This window comes from Kogia breviceps, chromosome 12, assembly GCF_026419965.1.
Source record: "Kogia breviceps isolate mKogBre1 chromosome 12, mKogBre1 haplotype 1, whole genome shotgun sequence".
NCBI classification, from domain to species: Eukaryota; Metazoa; Chordata; class Mammalia; order Artiodactyla; family Physeteridae; genus Kogia; species Kogia breviceps.
The window spans coordinates 95563771-95580713 of NC_081321.1; the positions used below are offsets into that span (position 1 = coordinate 95563771).

At 44.4% G+C, this 16943-nt stretch overlaps 1 protein-coding gene across 1 annotated transcript; it reads left to right on the plus strand.

Moving 5' to 3' along the window:
• The first annotated feature begins 1827 nt into the window (after positions 1–1827).
• Positions 1828–16470, plus strand: RBX1 (ring-box 1). Its single transcript, XM_059081129.2, has 5 exons — positions 1828–1999; positions 3905–3983; positions 9169–9239; positions 12363–12448; positions 15429–16470. Exons 1-5 carry the CDS (start codon positions 1922–1924, stop codon positions 15439–15441), a joined length of 327 nt encoding a protein of 108 aa, XP_058937112.1. The 5' UTR covers positions 1828–1921; the 3' UTR covers positions 15442–16470.
• Positions 16471–16943: the final 473 nt, after the last annotated feature.

Here is a 16943-nt window from a genome sequence, read left to right on the forward strand (position 1 = left end):
TTATTCATTCAACACATACTGAGCACCTACAACTTACCGAGCACTGTTCTAGGAGTATTTGTTGCCAATAAAGAAAACAATTTAAAAGTCCCCTCTTGGTGGGACACACAAAAAACAATAAATCTAATGAGTAAGTGAAAAAATATGTTAGAAGGCACATGTACCATTAAAGAAAAGAAGAAAAGCACAATAAAATGAATGGGAAGCATATCATACAGGGCCTTTTAAGCCCTTGGAAGGACTTCAGCTGAAATGTTACTCCTCATAGGGGCCTTATCTGATCACCGAATTTAATATTGCTTCCATCTCCCTTCAGTCTCATGACCTTGTTTCCACTTATTGATATCTGCGATTTTCTAATGTGTTTATTTGTTGACTTGTGTATTATCTCCCTACCAGGAGTTACACTCCATCACAGTGTCTCTCCTGTTTATAACAGGACCTGGTACATACTCAGTGAATTTGTTGAATGAAGGATAAATATGCACTCAACACCTTAGTTTACTAAGCGTTTCAGGTATTCCTGCAGGAACACAGTAAATAAGATGACAGAACTCTTAACATGGAAGCATGAATTTAACAAAACTTGGGCTTAGAAAAACTTTGTAAGGTTCATATAATGCTTTAAGGTCTCACACAATTATTCTTTATTCTAGTCTGGTTAAACTGTGATGGTGTTTTCACAGATTTGTTGTTCTTGTTTATGATTAAGACAAGGAAACAAATCCTACTTCTTCTGGTTTAACAATGGAGTCAATACAATCAATCACTCTTCAATTCTCTTTTAATAGAAAATATGAGATTTCAAACAAGCTAATACAAGATTTAAGAGTGATCTAGCAGAGTCATACCTCTGCAAGATTAGAGATGAAAAAGGGGGGGCTGGTCTAGAAAACGGAGGGTGACATAAAGTTCAGGTGCTTTGGCTGGGAAGGAATGACCAGTAAGAATAAGTGGCAAATGCCTCACACAAATACTTAAAGTACAGTGACTGCAGATGTGATCATGGCTCAAAGAGAGGAAAGAGGACCGAAATTAAGGAGAAAGGACCCCATAGTCCGATGGTCAATTGAGGAATGGGAAGTGTGTGCTCAAGTGAGTTAAATGTAAATCGTGTTTTTAACCAAAGGCCATTCCGAGTTGGACTGGTATTTTGGGTGGGCTGTGGCTGTCATCTCCCAGTCTCCTAAGCCTCCTCCCTCCACCTATTTCAGGTGGGCAGGTGAAGGCAGGGCTGCATAATGCCTGCTCAATTTGATCCTGCGGAGGACACAGAGGCGGGGGGCTCCAGTCTCCCCATCGAATCTGAGTATTTCCCGAATTGGAATTAGGAAACCAAACGGTGCTTCAGGCGTCCCAGGGAGGGTAGCAACTCAGGCCGGGCTCGTAAGCGGGTCAGGATCTGGAAAGACCAGTGTGAGGTCTCGGGTTTCGGCAGCGGGAGGCGGGACGCCCACCCTCACCCGTTCCCCAGAAGAACGCGACGAGGACCCGCGAGCCGGGGAGCTCCGCGGCGCCGGGGAAGGCGAGGCGGGGCCGGTGCTGCAGGTCGCGGCCCAAGCGGAGGAAGCAGCCGCCGCCCCAGCTGAGGGAGTGTAGCCGGGGGCTTCCCGGCGGAGGGCGACGAGAACGAGCCCTTTCGAACGTTTCCACCCGGCTCTCTCACTTCGGCCCGGCCCCGCCCGGCCCCGCCCCAGACGTTCGGGCCACCGCCTCCCCTCCGCCAACTCTGGGTAGGTGGGGGGTGGGGGAGGACAGCGCCAGCGCCTTTAAGAGGCGTGGCCACATGCTCCGCCCCCACCTGCCCCTCGCGCGCCAGTGAGGGGTGGGGCGCTGGAGGAGGTGCCGGGGCGGGAGGGGGAGCGAGGCTTGCGCTGACGCGCAGGCGCAGTAGCCGGGCGACGGAGCGTGTGTTTCCAAAATGGCGGCAGCGATGGATGTGGATACCCCGAGCGGCACGAACAGCGGCGCGGGCAAGAAGCGCTTTGAAGTGAAAAAGGTTGGGTCTCGCCAGCGTCTTCCTCAGGGAAGCTAGAGAGGCGTGGATCTGGCTGGCAGGCCCGAGGATGGCCAAGGCGCGGAGAAAAGGGCTTCACTTCAGGGCGTTTCTGGCACAGGGTACCACGAAAGGAAGCCGGGGGGCGGGTTTTAGGGTTGATCGGCGTGACTGCCGCCCACTGTCAGTGGCAGTATTGGTTTCGTTAGGAGGTTGAGGGGCCAATCACGGAGGTGCTTATTGAGATACGCGGGATTGCGACTTGGCTGCAGGAGCCAAGCGCCTGAGCTGTCACTGGAGTGGTGGAGGGGTGGGGAAGGAGAGGGTGGGGTGGGAGGAAGGGGGAGCCGGAGTGCTGCGGTGGGTGGAGGATGGGGCGGTGTGGCGAAAGCCGGGAACCTGAGGTCCTACCGCTTTGGAGGCCTCTGAGGACCCGGACTGGCGATCTCCGTGCCCCGCCTCTGTCCGAAGCTTGGGGTCCCTCTGAGGGACCCCGACCCGGTCCTCGCCTAATCGAGGCCTCCATTAGCCCTCTCTGGTCCTCGCCCCTGCCGAGTTAAAGTGTGTCGAGTGTAACTCTTGGCTCTTCTGAGAGGTCTATTGGTTTGCCACACAGCCGCCCCAGTCGTGTGGTCATATTCAGAATCCCGCTGTCCAAAAAAAAAAATGGTGGAATTTGTTAAAAAGAAAATGCGAGCCCAAATCTTGTGCCATTTAGGGAGGGTTGAGTACTAGTTGCGAACGACCTGGTAAAAGTGGGAAAGCAGAAATGTGGGACGTGTCTTTTTGCATGAAATGCCTTATAGTTGTTTGCCAGCAGTTTGGGAGAAAAGTGCCGATTCCCACCCAAGAGAAAACAGATCTGTACAAAATGAAAACCTGAAATAGGGAAGATGTTATTCCTGGAACATCTGGCTAGACCCTGACAGTATTCCCCCTCCTAGTGCTTTTTGGCGTTTCATTGTGAGCCCTGCGTGCTCAGTTACAGCCAGCAGCCATGTTGAAGAATAGAAGTAGGATTTTTTTCCTCCCAGTTGAAGCTGTAGGGTGAAAAGTGCTGAAGAAGTTACTAGACACTGAGAATTAGGCTTGAAAGATATGAAGGTTTGAGAAGTAGCACCAAATTCGTGGATGAAAGGGAGTTTGGGAATATTTATAATTGCAGGAGCCAGAGGGTTGAGTTACTTAAATACTACTTTTAGATAAACTCTTATGGAAATTATCTTAACTGAATATAACAGTGAGCATGTAAAAGTTGAAAACAGTTTATTTGATGATAGGAACTAAACAAAATTCTAGTGAATTTTAGAGTTTGTTGTGCAGTTATCTTGTAAGATTTAAGTGATGACCTTGTTCTGTGTATTGACACTGGGTAATTAGTTATCCAGCTTATCCCACGATTACCCGTTTTATGATCCAGTCATCATCTTAGTTCATTCTGTTCCTTGTTTTCGACCTCCCCATTCCTGCTTCCAAAGTCTCCTTGAAGAGCAGATATTTGTTTATGCAGAAATTGAGCTCTTCTGCAACTGCCAAGAGAACCTGCACAGTGATTCAAGTTTGTGATTATTAGACCTAAAACAGGCACTTACAAATTATTCCTGATTTGTTTGCATTGATATGGCTGACTAAACTGTAGGAAAAAATAAAAGATGGCATTCATTTCTGTATTTATATACTCAACTGTTTGGAGAATGGGTGAGCGTACGTGTAGCCTACTCTTGCTGTCTGATATAATAAATATGAGTAATGTAACCTCTAGAAGCTCTTTTGTTTAGTGGTCCTTGTGGCCAAAAAGATGATAACTGCGGCATGAAATCCTAGAGTGTCGTGTGTGTGTTCTATGTGTGTCTGTGCTTGTGTTACAAGGAGAGTAGACTGCATTGTTCCCCCTTTTTCTCTTTGCAGTGGAATGCGGTCGCTCTCTGGGCCTGGGATATTGTGGTTGATAACTGTGCCATCTGCCGGAACCACATTATGGATCTTTGTAAGTAATTGGAGGAGGATGGGAGGAAGTTGAGAAGGTTACAGAGATTGCGGCCATCCTGATGTGACCAGTTTTCTTCTTCACAAGGAGATATAAAGTACAGTCAGAGCACTTGGGTTCTTCTGCATCTAGTCCATTGGTATGTTTGAAATAAAGTAGTTTTTTATGATGTCCTGCAGGCATACTCCTCGCTCAGAATAAATCTACTCAATCTAAAGATGGCTGGGCTTCCCTGGTGGCGCAGTGGTTGAGAATCCGCCTGCCGATGCAGGAGACACGGGTTCGTGCCCTGGTCCGGGAAGATCCCACATGCCGCGGAGCAACTAAGCCCGTGAGCCATGGCCGCTAGGCCTGCGCGTCTGGAGCCTGTGCTCCGCAACGGGAGAGGCCACAGCAGTGAGAGGCCCGCATACCGCAAAAAAAAAAAAAAAATAAAAAAAAAATAAAGATGGCAAGGCCACATTTAGAATGAATTGTGGACACAGGGGTACTATTGATTATATCCTCTCTGTTTCCCATCTGGTAACCAGACTCAAAGGCAAAAATAGTGAAAGAAAGAAAAATAACTTTGAGCTAAAATATTCTATTAGAACTAGTTTTTGCTGGGGATTTATGAAGAAAAGAAGCCTGAGTATGGATTTTCAGTGTTAACCCAAGTGTAGTTAAGGGGACATCACTGCCGACATCTAAATAGGCAGTTAATTGCTCTAAGGAAATTTAATTTAAATTTCACATATTTCATTACACATAGTGGTCAACACATAGTAAGTTTGATTATAGCTGTTGATGGACTTAGTATCCTTGTAGTAATAGGGGCAAGAATGTTGATCACACCAGGGACAGTCACTATTCATCCAGTTACTGTTTCATCCAGGTACTAAAATGGTTTGTTATTGAGATCAGGAATAGGGCAAAGAAAGTGCAACTTTCTCGAATTGAAATTACAACTTATTTTTTAAATGACTTACCTGCCTCTTCAGCTTTATCTTGAGCCACTCTCCTGCTTACTCTGGTGGTTCCTCTGACTTGCTTTCCATTCTTCAAGTGCCCATGCTCTTGTTTAGAGCCCTTACATATCCTGTTCCCTCTGCTGAAGTGTTCTTCGCCTCTTCTCCCCCATCTTTGTCTAATGCAGCACTGTCTAATCTAAATGTAAGCCTCAATTGTGAGCACATACATAATTTAAAGTTTTCTAGTACTCATATTAACAAAGTTAAACAGATGATTTATATTTTATTTATCCTACTATTTCCAAAATATTTTTATTTCAACATGTAATCAGTATTTTAAAGTGATATATTTTACTTTTGTGTGTGTGTGTATACTAAGTATTCAAAGTGTATTTCACACTTCCAGAGCATCTCATTTCAGACTAGCCACATTTCAAGTGCTCAATTCTCACACGTGGCCAGTGGCTACTTTATTGGGCAATGTAGAACTAACCTATAGCTGGTCTTCAGATCTCACCTTGAACTTGCTCAAAGATGTTTTCCCTGACCATACTTACATACACACAAACACAAGCTGTGACAGTTCTGTTAAATATTTCCAAGACATCCTATAGTTTCCTTTGTAGCAGTCATTTAATTTAGTTGGTTCTTTATAATTCCATGTTATTTACTGATGTGTTCCTAGCATCTAGCATAGTGTCTCGTACTATAATACTTCTATATCTAGTGAGAAACTATAATAGGTTCTCACTAGATATTTGCTCAGTGAATAATAAAAACACAAAATAGGAGACTAGTCTAGTCATTGCAACTTGGAAAGCACAAGTCAAATATTTTGTGTGGGAAAACAATCGTGGCGTGTGTTGGTAGTTTACTGCCCTTGGTTTCTTTGAATTTTGACCCTGTTTACCTTTTCACACAACAGTCAAAGCAGATCAGCACCTACCATGATGTTTAATGGAGAGAGAAGGAACCCATCGCAGAAAAACACATGCACAGTGTTAAATGTGCTAGGGTGGGGTTTTTGATTACGTGTTTGCCAATTCCTTGCTGTGCGTTTTCACAAGGAGTTGTGTCCAGAGAAAATTTTACTTTCTTGGGGCTCTTTTCTGTAATCCTGACTTGTTTTTAACCTCTGTACTTAAGTCATTGTGTGTCTCTCTGGATGCAAGAGAATGCACTTCTTGGGAAGATGGTGACAGACAAAGGCCACTGATATTCTGTCTTCTCTTAGTGTTGAACACTTGAGGGGTCAGTGTGGGCTTTTAGTTAGACACCTGCTTTATCATATATTTTAAATGTCAGATGCAAAAGTAGGACATTGAATTCCTATAACAAACAAAGTATTTTCAAGTCATGTCTTATGTTCATTTGATGAATATTTATATCCTTGGCATTTTGCAAGGTCTAGGATAAAAGACCTGAGACCAGGTCTTTACCCTTATGGAACATACCCTTCTGTTTATTACAAACACTAAAGAGAAATCTGGTTGCTGCAACTGGGTTTGTCTTCCTTTCAAAAATAGATGAATTATGATGCTTGTAAAAAGACACTTTTGTTAAAGATGAAAAATAAGAATCTTGATCTAGCAATGGCCATTTTCTAATAAATTCTGGTCTGGCATTAAATGAATAATTGTATACAGAGCCGTAAATAAATGAGTGATTATGGCTGTACTCCAGCTGAACTCACCTACAAAGCATTCTTGGTCTGAAGACTTCCTCTTTGGAATCCAAATTGATACTATCTGTCCTACTATAGCTTCATACTTATTTTGCATTGCCCTATTTCTTGGTTCTTTTAGAGAACACAATCTGCTAGGTGTAATTTTCTCCATTGCCTCATGTAATCTTCCAGATGAAGGGGGCATCCAGAAGTGCTTAGACCCAGCCTCTACCCGTAAGTTAGTCTTTTCCTAAAACCACAGGTCCATCAATATTTTCAAAGTGTGAAATCCCTTCACTTCCAAGAAGAAGCCATTGCCTCCTTAGCAGTCCTCTGGTTGTAATGCTCTTGTATTGAAGTATAAAAGTCCTCAAGCTTTATAAGTCACATGAAATAAACTTCTGCCCTTGCAGGGGTCTGATAGAAACCTGTTATGTGCTGCTTTTCTGTCTGCTTTAGGCTGACAGAGAACAATTCCTTCCCCTGTTTAAACAAATGACTAAACCCCAATGCTCAGCCTCTGGACCAAAAGCTTGAAAACATTTTATCTTTGAGAACATTTTACACTTGTATTTAGTAATTTTTCATGCCTTATCCGCTTTTATCTGACGTCCTGTATTGCAATCCTATTTCTGATTTTTTTAATTATTATTAAAGTATAGCTGATTTACAATATTATATTAATTTCCGGTGTACAACATAGTGATTGAATACTTTTATAGATTATACTCCCTTTAAAGTTGTTATAAAATATTTGCTATATTCCCTGTGCTGTACGGTATATTTTTGTTCTTTGTTAGGAATTTTCTGATAAGAATAAATGTATATTTGGCCCCCGTTCTCTCTATTTATAGAAGTGTTTTTTGTTTGTTTATTCAGGTACTGAGAGCCTACTTTGCGCTAGGCACAGAACGACAGCCTCTTAAAAATACGTAGACCTAGAAAAATTTAAACGTGATAATGTACCTTGAAACAGTTTCATTATTTACTTAAATAATAATAATTGTGCCTCTTGCTTAGCTAATTTCTTAATACATAGTCCTCATCTAAGTGAGAGGATCCAATTTGAAGGACATCAGATTTTATCTTCTCTGCCATCTCTTTGAATAGGGTGCATTCACAGCCCCCATACATTCTTTAATATATGGCATAGGCCCTAGGTTCGCCACTTTTATCAGAAGGAAAACCAGTTGTTCTCTTTGTAGTGTGAATCTGGGTAGCATAAGCAACTTCTGTGATTTCAGATCCTTTGCTTTTCATATTTTTGAAGGGTGGGGGAAAAAACATGATGGTATCTCTCTTCCCCTCAGACCAAATGTATGCATTCACATCTCAGCATTGCTTTCGTACACTTTTACTATTTTCCACCTATGGAAGTTTGAAGTAATTGTCTCCTATTAAATAGTCTCTCCTGAAGCTTTTTGTTCCTCAGAAGGGAGACTCCATTTAGTTACCACCTTCAGAGAAAGCAAGTTACACATTAGTAATTCTTGTTCATTGAATATTTATCCCCAGTAAAGCTTTCCTCATCCTTTCTGGATCTCAGTCAGATTTTTTAGTCTATTTAAGTTCCCTCCCTTTCCCCCTCTAGGAAATTGATATTTGGATACATTTGCAGCAATTTGCTCCATTCTCCAGTCGGAATCACCTCAGGGGCAGTAAGTGTCACTAAGTGGTAGCCCCGAGTCTCCTCTAACCCGTTGGCCTCACAGGTCTGCTGTGTTGACGGTGTTTTAAGGACTTGAGTTCTGACGTCCTCATGCAGAGCGTACACTGCACTTCGCCACAGGCCTATTCATCCCCTTTCACTCGCTCTGTCCCAGCTCCGTTTGTCTGCCTGACTCCTTTAGGGACTAGAGCTTGTCCCCCAGCTAGGCTTTCATGTGGCAAACCTGGGTGTCGTAAGGGCCTGAGAGGAAGCATTCGCCAAGAATAGAGATGCTAGTTCTCAGAACAGGAAGACTTATGAGGTGGCTTTAAGAATTTACTAAATTTACCAGGTTAGGGCTTCCCTGGTGGCACAGTGGTTGAGAGTCCGCCTGCCGATGCAGGGGACGCGGGTTCGTGCCCCGGTCCGGGAAGATCCCACATGCCGCGGAGCGGCTGGGCCCGTGAGCCGTGGCCGCTGAGCCTGCGCGTCCGGAGTCTGTGCTCTGCAACGGGAGGGGCCACAACAGTGAGAGGCCCGCGTACCGCAAAAAAAAAAAAAAAAAAAAAAAAAAATTTACCAGGTTAGGAGGAATCACTGTCATTTGGACAAGTCGGGTCATGTTCAGAGTTTAAAAGTGCTCTTTCCTTCGTTACTCTGTTTTTGAACAAGGGGAGGGATTCTTTGCAAAGCATGCTGTTAAGTCATATCTCTGCCTTCTCTATTCTTCACCCCTTTCCACATTCATTAAGAAACAATTACGACTAATTAACCGCTTGAGATTTTGTTACGTCTATGCCATCACCGCCAACACCCCCCCAGTCATGTCATCGTGTCCATCGTGTCGTGGTGCAGGTGGGGCAGCTGTAGGTGAAAAGGTTGTTGCCGGGGTCCAGTGCTATTGTGCTCTTGTTCCCACAGGCATAGAGTGTCAAGCCAACCAGGCGTCTGCTACTTCTGAAGAGTGCACCGTTGCGTGGGGAGTCTGTAACGTAAGGAAACATCTTTCCCTATCAGCATGGCTTGTAGACATGGTACCACTTTTCCTGCTTTGCCAGTCTTAAAACTAACTAGGAAAAAAATGACTAGCCCACTTTTCTCCCAAAAGGTACACAAATATTAAAAAAAAAAAAAGATTTAAAAGCATTGTACTGTTCACCTGTTATAGAGTAAAAATTATTAGTTATTGCAGAGACAATAGTTTGTCTTAATTATAAAGTGTACCAACTTTAGTCAGCAACATTTTGGGGATTCATCTTTGGGAATTGCCTTCAAAGCAGTCTCTGGAATATTCTGTTAGTGGACATCTTTACTTTCGTAGCACATTTTTAAAAGGCTAGGTGTCTTGTGGAACTAAGGTGAATAAATTGAGTGTCCGTGTGTGTGTGTGTTTTAGGTGTGGCAAATGTACTAAGTTAGGATTTGGGGTTTTTTTTTTTTTAATGTGGCTCATGCCAGAAATGTTTTGTACAGCATCTCTGGACTGAATGTACAGCCTTCCAGGGAGTGACAGCTGTGAAGGATAATAGACATCAAATATGTTATTTCCAGCACGTGTTAAAAATTCATCCTTATAGACATGTAGTCCCCGTCATAGGAGCTAAAATTGTCCTGTCCGGGCGTCCTGTGCCCAGGGGACAGAGGGCTCCCAGCATGACACAGGCCTAAGAAGTCAGACTCTGGAGTCAGACCATCATTCCCTGTCTCTGGGACTTGCTAGGTGACTTTGGGCAAGGTATTGGCCTCTCTAAGCCTCATATGAAATGGAGCTGATAGTAGATTGCATAGTGTCACAATCACGATGAAGTGATTTTATGTTAAAAAGTGCTTAGAGGAGTTGGGGGTTTTCTGGGACATGAGCCACCCATCTCCTTGCATGCCCCTGCAGTAAACCTTTCTCTGCTCACACAAAAAAAAAACTGCTTAGAACACCTCCTGCACGCAGTAAGCGTCTTTGTTAATAAATATAAATAAATAAAATTTGGGGTGGCTGTAGTTCCTGAAGAGAGAGCTATCAGTACTTTTCTCCCTCGGGTTGAGGCTCTCCTCCCAGCCCACACCTTGTGGGGCCCCTTCTCCATGCCGTCAGGGCCCTTCGACAGTTTCACAGTAGCCCCTGGCCAAGGGACAGTGTTTGTCATTTATGGGGATAAAGAATAAAGCTTATCGGGCTCTTTTCTCTCCCTGACATCGAGGCGTATACTGAGAACCTTGTCATTTTGTGGTGGAAGGAAAAGGAGTGAGCTTCTCCTTAAATTCAGCTCAGGAGAGTTGAGCTCAGAGAGCCTGCCACCAAGAAGAGCCAGCAGGTGTGCCTGAAACCTTTGGACTAGTCCCAGGTTCTAGTGCTGGGTCTTCTACTAACCTGCTCTATGAATTAGGCAAGTCACTTAACTCTTCTGGTTTTCAGTTTCCTGTCTGTAAAATGAAGATAATAATAGCTGTCATGCTTGCTTGCCTGGGTTACTGGAGGCTCCAGTGAGGTAATAGATGTTTACAGACTGCCTGCAAAGTGTGAAGCACCAGGCAGTGTATTTTGAGACTGCCCGGTATACTCATTAATATGTCTTAGATGGTTAACAGGAAGAAAGCTGGGAACAGGGACATTCAGGGATGCTGTCACCAGCCCTGCAGCCTCATTTGCAGCCCGTCTCTCCCTCTGTCTTCGGAGGTGGCTGGGGAGTACAGGACCCTGTACTGCTGCAAGGTGCCTAACGGGGCAGCTGGGAGGTGGAGAAGGGTGTCCTGAAAGCCCTTAGGTGAGCCTGTCCCCACTGCCTGGGGATTGAGAAAAATGCCTCTGCTTTCTGCCTTTTGGAAATTTTGTTTTTTCTCTTTTTCAGAAATAATGAGTTGTGTGAGCCTCAGGAGGAAAGGGATCTTGCAAAGGTCCACTGCTCTGGGAGAGTCTTTGTCCTGTTGAGTAGCCCCAAGTGCGCTAGCCGTGGACTCTAGTGTTTGTCACTGACTTCTCTTTCTGTCTTTGTGCAAAGACAATTCACAGATGATAATCCACATTATGATTCTTAAGTTCCATGTTTGTTTGGGGGGACACGCTGACCAGAGTTCAGGGCTGTTATTAAGCCAAGACTGCCAAAGCTTTCATGGTGTGTTGGGGTGTCAGCACTTCTCCCCCGTCCCCACTCAGCCGACCCATCATGGCTCAGGTGAGGGGACCCTTGTTCCGTCCAAGTTCGCTGCTCACGCGAGCAGGGGCGGAGGATAAACATCCATCGCAGAGGTGCTGTAGTTAGCATCTGCACGTCATTAACTCATACCAAAAAACTGCACACGGACTTTCCCTCTCCCCGTATCCGAAGGCCAACTCCTTGCTCCCTGTCAGTCCCCAGTAGTCTTGCTACTTTTGCCCTTTTACTTCCTGTCTTGATGATGGAATAAGCCCTTCGACGCTCTTTCAGCTGTTTGCATGCAGTGTGCCCATCGTAATACTTCCTTTTGCGCTAATTTTTTATCTTATTCCTTTTTAAGACACACTCTCACCCACTAAAGGCTCACTGAGTACCAGGCTGTTGTCATATCAATACACCTTTAAACAAATGGGGAAATAAAGTCCTTTGGAAGGAGTTGAGCTGCATGTGGAAGGTCGGGGAAGTGCCCCTCTCAGCTCCGGGTGGTGGCAGGGATGGCGCGCTACCCACACTGAGTAGATGCCTCTGCTCCTGGCGTTGCCTTCTCCAAGGTGGGGAGGGCAGCTGGGGACCAAGAGGGGGGAATGTTTGAAATCCGCGTGTGATCAAGGGCCTCCCTGCGTGAGTCCCAGTAGAGTAAGCCCCCCCTACAGGCCGCATAGGACAAGGCAGCCCAACTCCATCTTCCCTTAGGGAAAGAGAGCTCACTGCTAGAACACCACCGTGCTTCCCAAATGCATTCTTCCTTTTGTAGGAATGACGTTTCTGACATGTTTCACTGGACTTAGCCTCGTACTTAACCAAGGTGTAACCCGTTGTTGACCTTTTGTCTCCCGTTGTGTGCTGCTTTCCGTCACTCTTCTCCAGCCCCTGTGTGTAACTGCGCCACTGCCCTTGAGATGTATTGTCATCAGAGAGCTGAGCCTTCACAGAATTATTTTTAATAAAATGTATCTTTTCTTCCAGCATGCTTTTCACTTCCACTGCATCTCCCGCTGGCTCAAAACACGGCAGGTGTGTCCGTTGGACAACAGAGAGTGGGAATTTCAAAAGTAGGTGTCTCTGGATGTTTTGACGTTTTAAGGTTGGGCTTTGTGGTCAGTATCATTCTTGGACTCACGTCAAGCTGGAGGGTGCACAGTCTTAGAAGATGGAACATGCCTTGTTTTCATAAACTAGCTTTTGGTTAGTTAGACAAGGACTCATCTATGTGGAAAATGCATAGGTGAATCCACATTAGAAGCTTGCAGCCTAGAGTTTCCCAACTATCCAGGTTCCGTGAAAGCAGAAAATATGAGAATTTGCAAACTATTAAATATTTCCAAAATCACATCAGTAATAAGGCTCCAGAGGCTAACTAATGTCAGGTGTCTTTGCTTTGGGCTAGAATTATATCCACCTATCATGTGTCATTGGTTTATCTCATGCTGATTAATTCTGATACAGCGTTTATGGCTATCTCAGCTAAATCATTATTATTGTGGCTGTTAGTAGTATGTAAATAAAACATGACGTGTAAATTTTCAAAAATTCAAGTGGTCAAAGGGTATACCACAAAAGATGAGTCTCACCTTGTCCTCCTCATCTCTTTCCTGGAGGCGACCGTCAGCAACAGCTTCTTAGCAGCTTTCCCAAGTGTCCCCGTATATGTACTTGAATGTATTTGGATATGCATGTAGAATTTTTTATATCTGTAGTAGTAATTCCTCAAAGAGGAATTTCTGATTAAAGAGTATGTATGTTTTTATTTTTGATAGTGTCAGATTTTCCTTTCCCAAGAATATGTACTAATTCACAGCCCCTACAAACAGTGAAGCAGGAGGCTCCATTCTCCATTTCTTGCCAATGTTCTGTTATCACACTTTTCCATCTTAGCTACCGACAGGTAAAAATTAGTATCCAATTGCATTTTTAAAAATTTTCAGTGAAATTGGGCTACTTTTTATATATTTTTATGCCTATTATATTTTTGTGAGAAACGCTCTTTTTTATCTGTTGAATTTTCAGTCATTTTCTTGATCAAATTTTTAATGAAAAGGGAGATTTTTACTTAAATATGAGCTTTGACGAGCAGAATATTCTTATGTTTAAAAACCAGTAAATAGGGTTCTTTAGTTTGTGAAATGTTTACAAATCACTTATTGGTACAGTTATTTTGTTTTTAGACTTGATTATTTATTTTGGTAAAGAATTTTGAAAGTCTTGTGAAATGCATGTTCATTTTTAAGAAACCTGCCAAATACTCAATATCTTCATACCATCACATTCTTTTCAGCAAAGTATATGCTAAGTAATGTGTAAGATATAAAAATGTATGAGATGGTGGCACAGTGGTTGAGAATCCGCCTGCCAATGCAGGGGACGCGGGTTCGTGCCCCGGTCCGGGAAGATCCCACATGCCGCGGAGCAGCTGGGCCCGTGAGCCATGGCCGCTGAGCCTGCGCGTCCGGAGCCTGTGCTCCGCAACGGGAGAGGCCACAATAGTGAGAGGCCCGCGTACCGCAAAAAAAAAAAAAAAAAAATGTATGAGGCAGTCCTTCCCTGTCCTTGGGGAGCTTGCATTCGAAGTGGAGCCATGACAGGTAATACACGTCAAGGCAGAAGCACTGTTCTAAGTTCTCAAGAGGGCTTTGTAATTGGCTCTGCCCTGGAGCGGGCTCCAGGTTCCATCTTGGACCAAAACTGTCTCACGTAGCCCATTACATGTGCCTGGGGCTGAGCCTAAGAAGTGGGGGGTGTAAAGAACCCTCCTGTTGGGCTTTGACACTGTCACTGTATCCAGCTGGTGACTTTGCCTGGCCATGGTTATCAGTGCACTGGGAAAACAGATTCGTAAGAAGCAAATTGCAGCATGCTTTAATCTGATGAACAACTTCTGGGTTATTCTCCAGCCTTCTAACACACACTGGAGCTCTACCCTGTGAGGACTTGTTTAGACAGTATTTAAGTGAATTTCTTATGTGAAGTGCTTAAAGAATTTAGTACCCCTTCAGGATGATGGAAGCAGTGATGCAGAGTTCTAGCGCCCTGGTTTCCATCCATATAACAAAGTATTTTAATCAGAGGTGAACTGCCCACAAAGAACCACGACAAAAGATTATTAAGTAAGATAATAATGAAGGATTTTGTGTTCACGAAATCCATTTAGGGACTTCCCTGGCCGTCCAATGGCTAAGACTCCACGCTCCCAATGCAGGGGGTCTGGGTTTGATCCCTGGTCAGGGAACTAGATCCCGCATGCTGCAACTAAGAGTTTGCGTGCCACACGTAAAGATTCTGCACGCGGCGGTGAAGACCCTGAGTGCCGCCGCTAAGACCTGATGCAGACAAGTGAATAAATAAATATGTTTTTAAAAAGAAGAAAAATCCATTTTTATGTGGAAGAAATTTCCTGCCCTTGTTTATAATCTTGCTGGAGCCAACTTTTGGCTTCTGGGGAAATCAGAAAGGACCTGAGATACATACCTAGTTTCTCTCCACAGTTCTCTTTCTGCAGTGCTGAGTGGACTCAGGGCTATAATGAGAACTGGTGATAGATTTTGAAACTGAAGGCTGTTCAGTTACTGGTTTCTGTATTTGCCTTACCCTAAACTTGCCTGAGGAGTGGAGTTTAGGTGAAGAGGCCGCCACGGGCAGGGGAGGCCAGGAGTTCCTGCTGTCTGAGCCACTGCCTGGGGCAAACAGGTGGAGCTCCCTTTCACAACCACTGCCTCTGACTTCTCCCTCTCGACTCCGCCTCCCGGTTACTGCGGGGGCAGCTGCCTGGTAACTGGGAGGAGTCAGGTGGGCGCCGCTGAGTCCGGGGCGGGGCGGGCCCCATCATAAGAAGGGGGCGATACGTAAGACGTTCTGGGGGCCGGTGAGATGAAAGCGGCGGAGACCAGGGTCGCAACCGGCCTTGGCACACACACTTGTGGTCACTTACTTCTTTTCAAAGGTTTAACCAAGTTGGCGGGTATATTTAAGCAGGTTTTATAGTCTCGGACAGGAAATTCCTAAGGAATTAACTAAATAATTTACCTTGTCTTTCAGGTATGGGCACTAGAAAAAGAGAATTCTTCCATCAGGCTCAACTGTTTCATTAGCCATTTAATGATTTGCCCTCCTGTTACTTAATTATAGATTAGATAGAACCGTGTTTTTTCTGCTTTGTCTTTTCAGTTTGCTACTCCTGCACCCATACTGTATTCTGTGTCAAATAAAATCCAGTTGGATTCTGGAAGAGGTGCCGCCTCTTGTGTATGTGAAAAAAGTGAACATAAAGGGCCGTCTGTCTAGGTTGGAAAGCCAGCTTTTGAAAGTGAGATGTTTGTTCGTTAGGGCCAGAGCGGAGTTGTCCTGCGAGCACGTCTCTTGGTCATGAGGAAGCCTGGTCCACAGCCCGGCTACCGATGGCAGTCTTGGGCAAGTCGCCTCTCTGCTCCGAGCTCTTCTTCTGTAAAGTGGCTGCTGAGGGCTAAATGGCGTCATATGGGCACAGACAGAGGCTTTGTGAACTGTTAAGAACACTTATACAAATGTTAACTTTGTGTATGACATGTTGCTTTCTCTTCTTAGTTTAGAAAAGTAAACTTGAAGAAACCTAATAAGTAATCTTGGCTGCCAAAGGAGTAATCGATGAACTCAAGTTGGAAATCGATGTTATTTAAAATTGAGTTAACAGGAGAATTCAAGTTTCCTTCCCCACCACCACCCTTTGCAATTTGTTTAAAATGCCTTGGCCATGGAAAGAACTGCCAGGTCTAATACTAATTCAATGGCTACATAGTCTTTAGCTGAGAGGCAGGTTAGTTTACTGCAGTGGTTCTCAAAGTATGGGCTGAGGACTTCCGAGGGTACCAGGAACCCTTTCAGGAGGTTCACAAAGTTCCTTTTCTGACTGCATGACTGTACGAGGCCAGCTTTTCTTTATATCCTTCAACCAAAGCAACGTATTGAATGAAGAAGCATAGGTGAGGATCCAGTTGTCTTCTACTAAGTGGGATATAAAAGAGATTTGCAACAATGTAAAATGATGCCACTCTCCTAATTTGTTTTGAAAAATAGTTACTTTTAATAAAGATATTTACGTTAACATGTGATGGGTTTTTGATCTTTTAAATTTCTTGGTCTGATTTCCATTGTAGTAAATAGATATAACCCACACCAAATCTCTGTGGGGTCTTCAGCTTTTAAGATCATAAAGGGATCCTGAGACTAAAAAGTTTGAGAACCTCTAGCTTAGTAATTAAGAACTTCGAATTCAAACCTGGATCGAGCCCAGCTTCCCCACGTTGCCACCACACAGAGCAAGTGCTCACGGAGAGGTGGCTGCTGCCATCGCTGTTACTTTAGGGCTTCCACCCTCGGCAGAAACCCGCTCCTTTAAACCCTTTTCAAGTGGCCATTCCAACTGCATGAATACCTGAGCCGTGAAGAGCCCAGCACTTTTCACACAGGTGGCATCACACGTTTGGAGAGTTCTGCTTGGGTATTCATTGGGACCCTTGGTTGCAGGGTACCCGAATCCAGCTTCTAAGGCACGGGACATTTATGAGAGGGCTATGG

What these genes read in the sequence shown, in the direction of transcription:
- RBX1 (XM_059081129.2), top strand. Translation starts at nt 1,922, where the DNA reads ATGGCGGCAGCGATGGATGTGGATACCCCGAGCGGCACGAACAGCGGC. An exon ending in AGCGCTTTGAAGTGAAAAAG is followed by an intron (nt 2,000 to 3,904) that starts GTTGGGTCTCGC and finishes TTCTCTTTGCAG; the next exon opens with TGGAATGCGGTCGCTCTCTG. An exon ending in TTGCGTGGGGAGTCTGTAAC is followed by an intron (nt 9,240 to 12,362) that starts GTAAGGAAACAT and finishes CTTTTCTTCCAG; the next exon opens with CATGCTTTTCACTTCCACTG.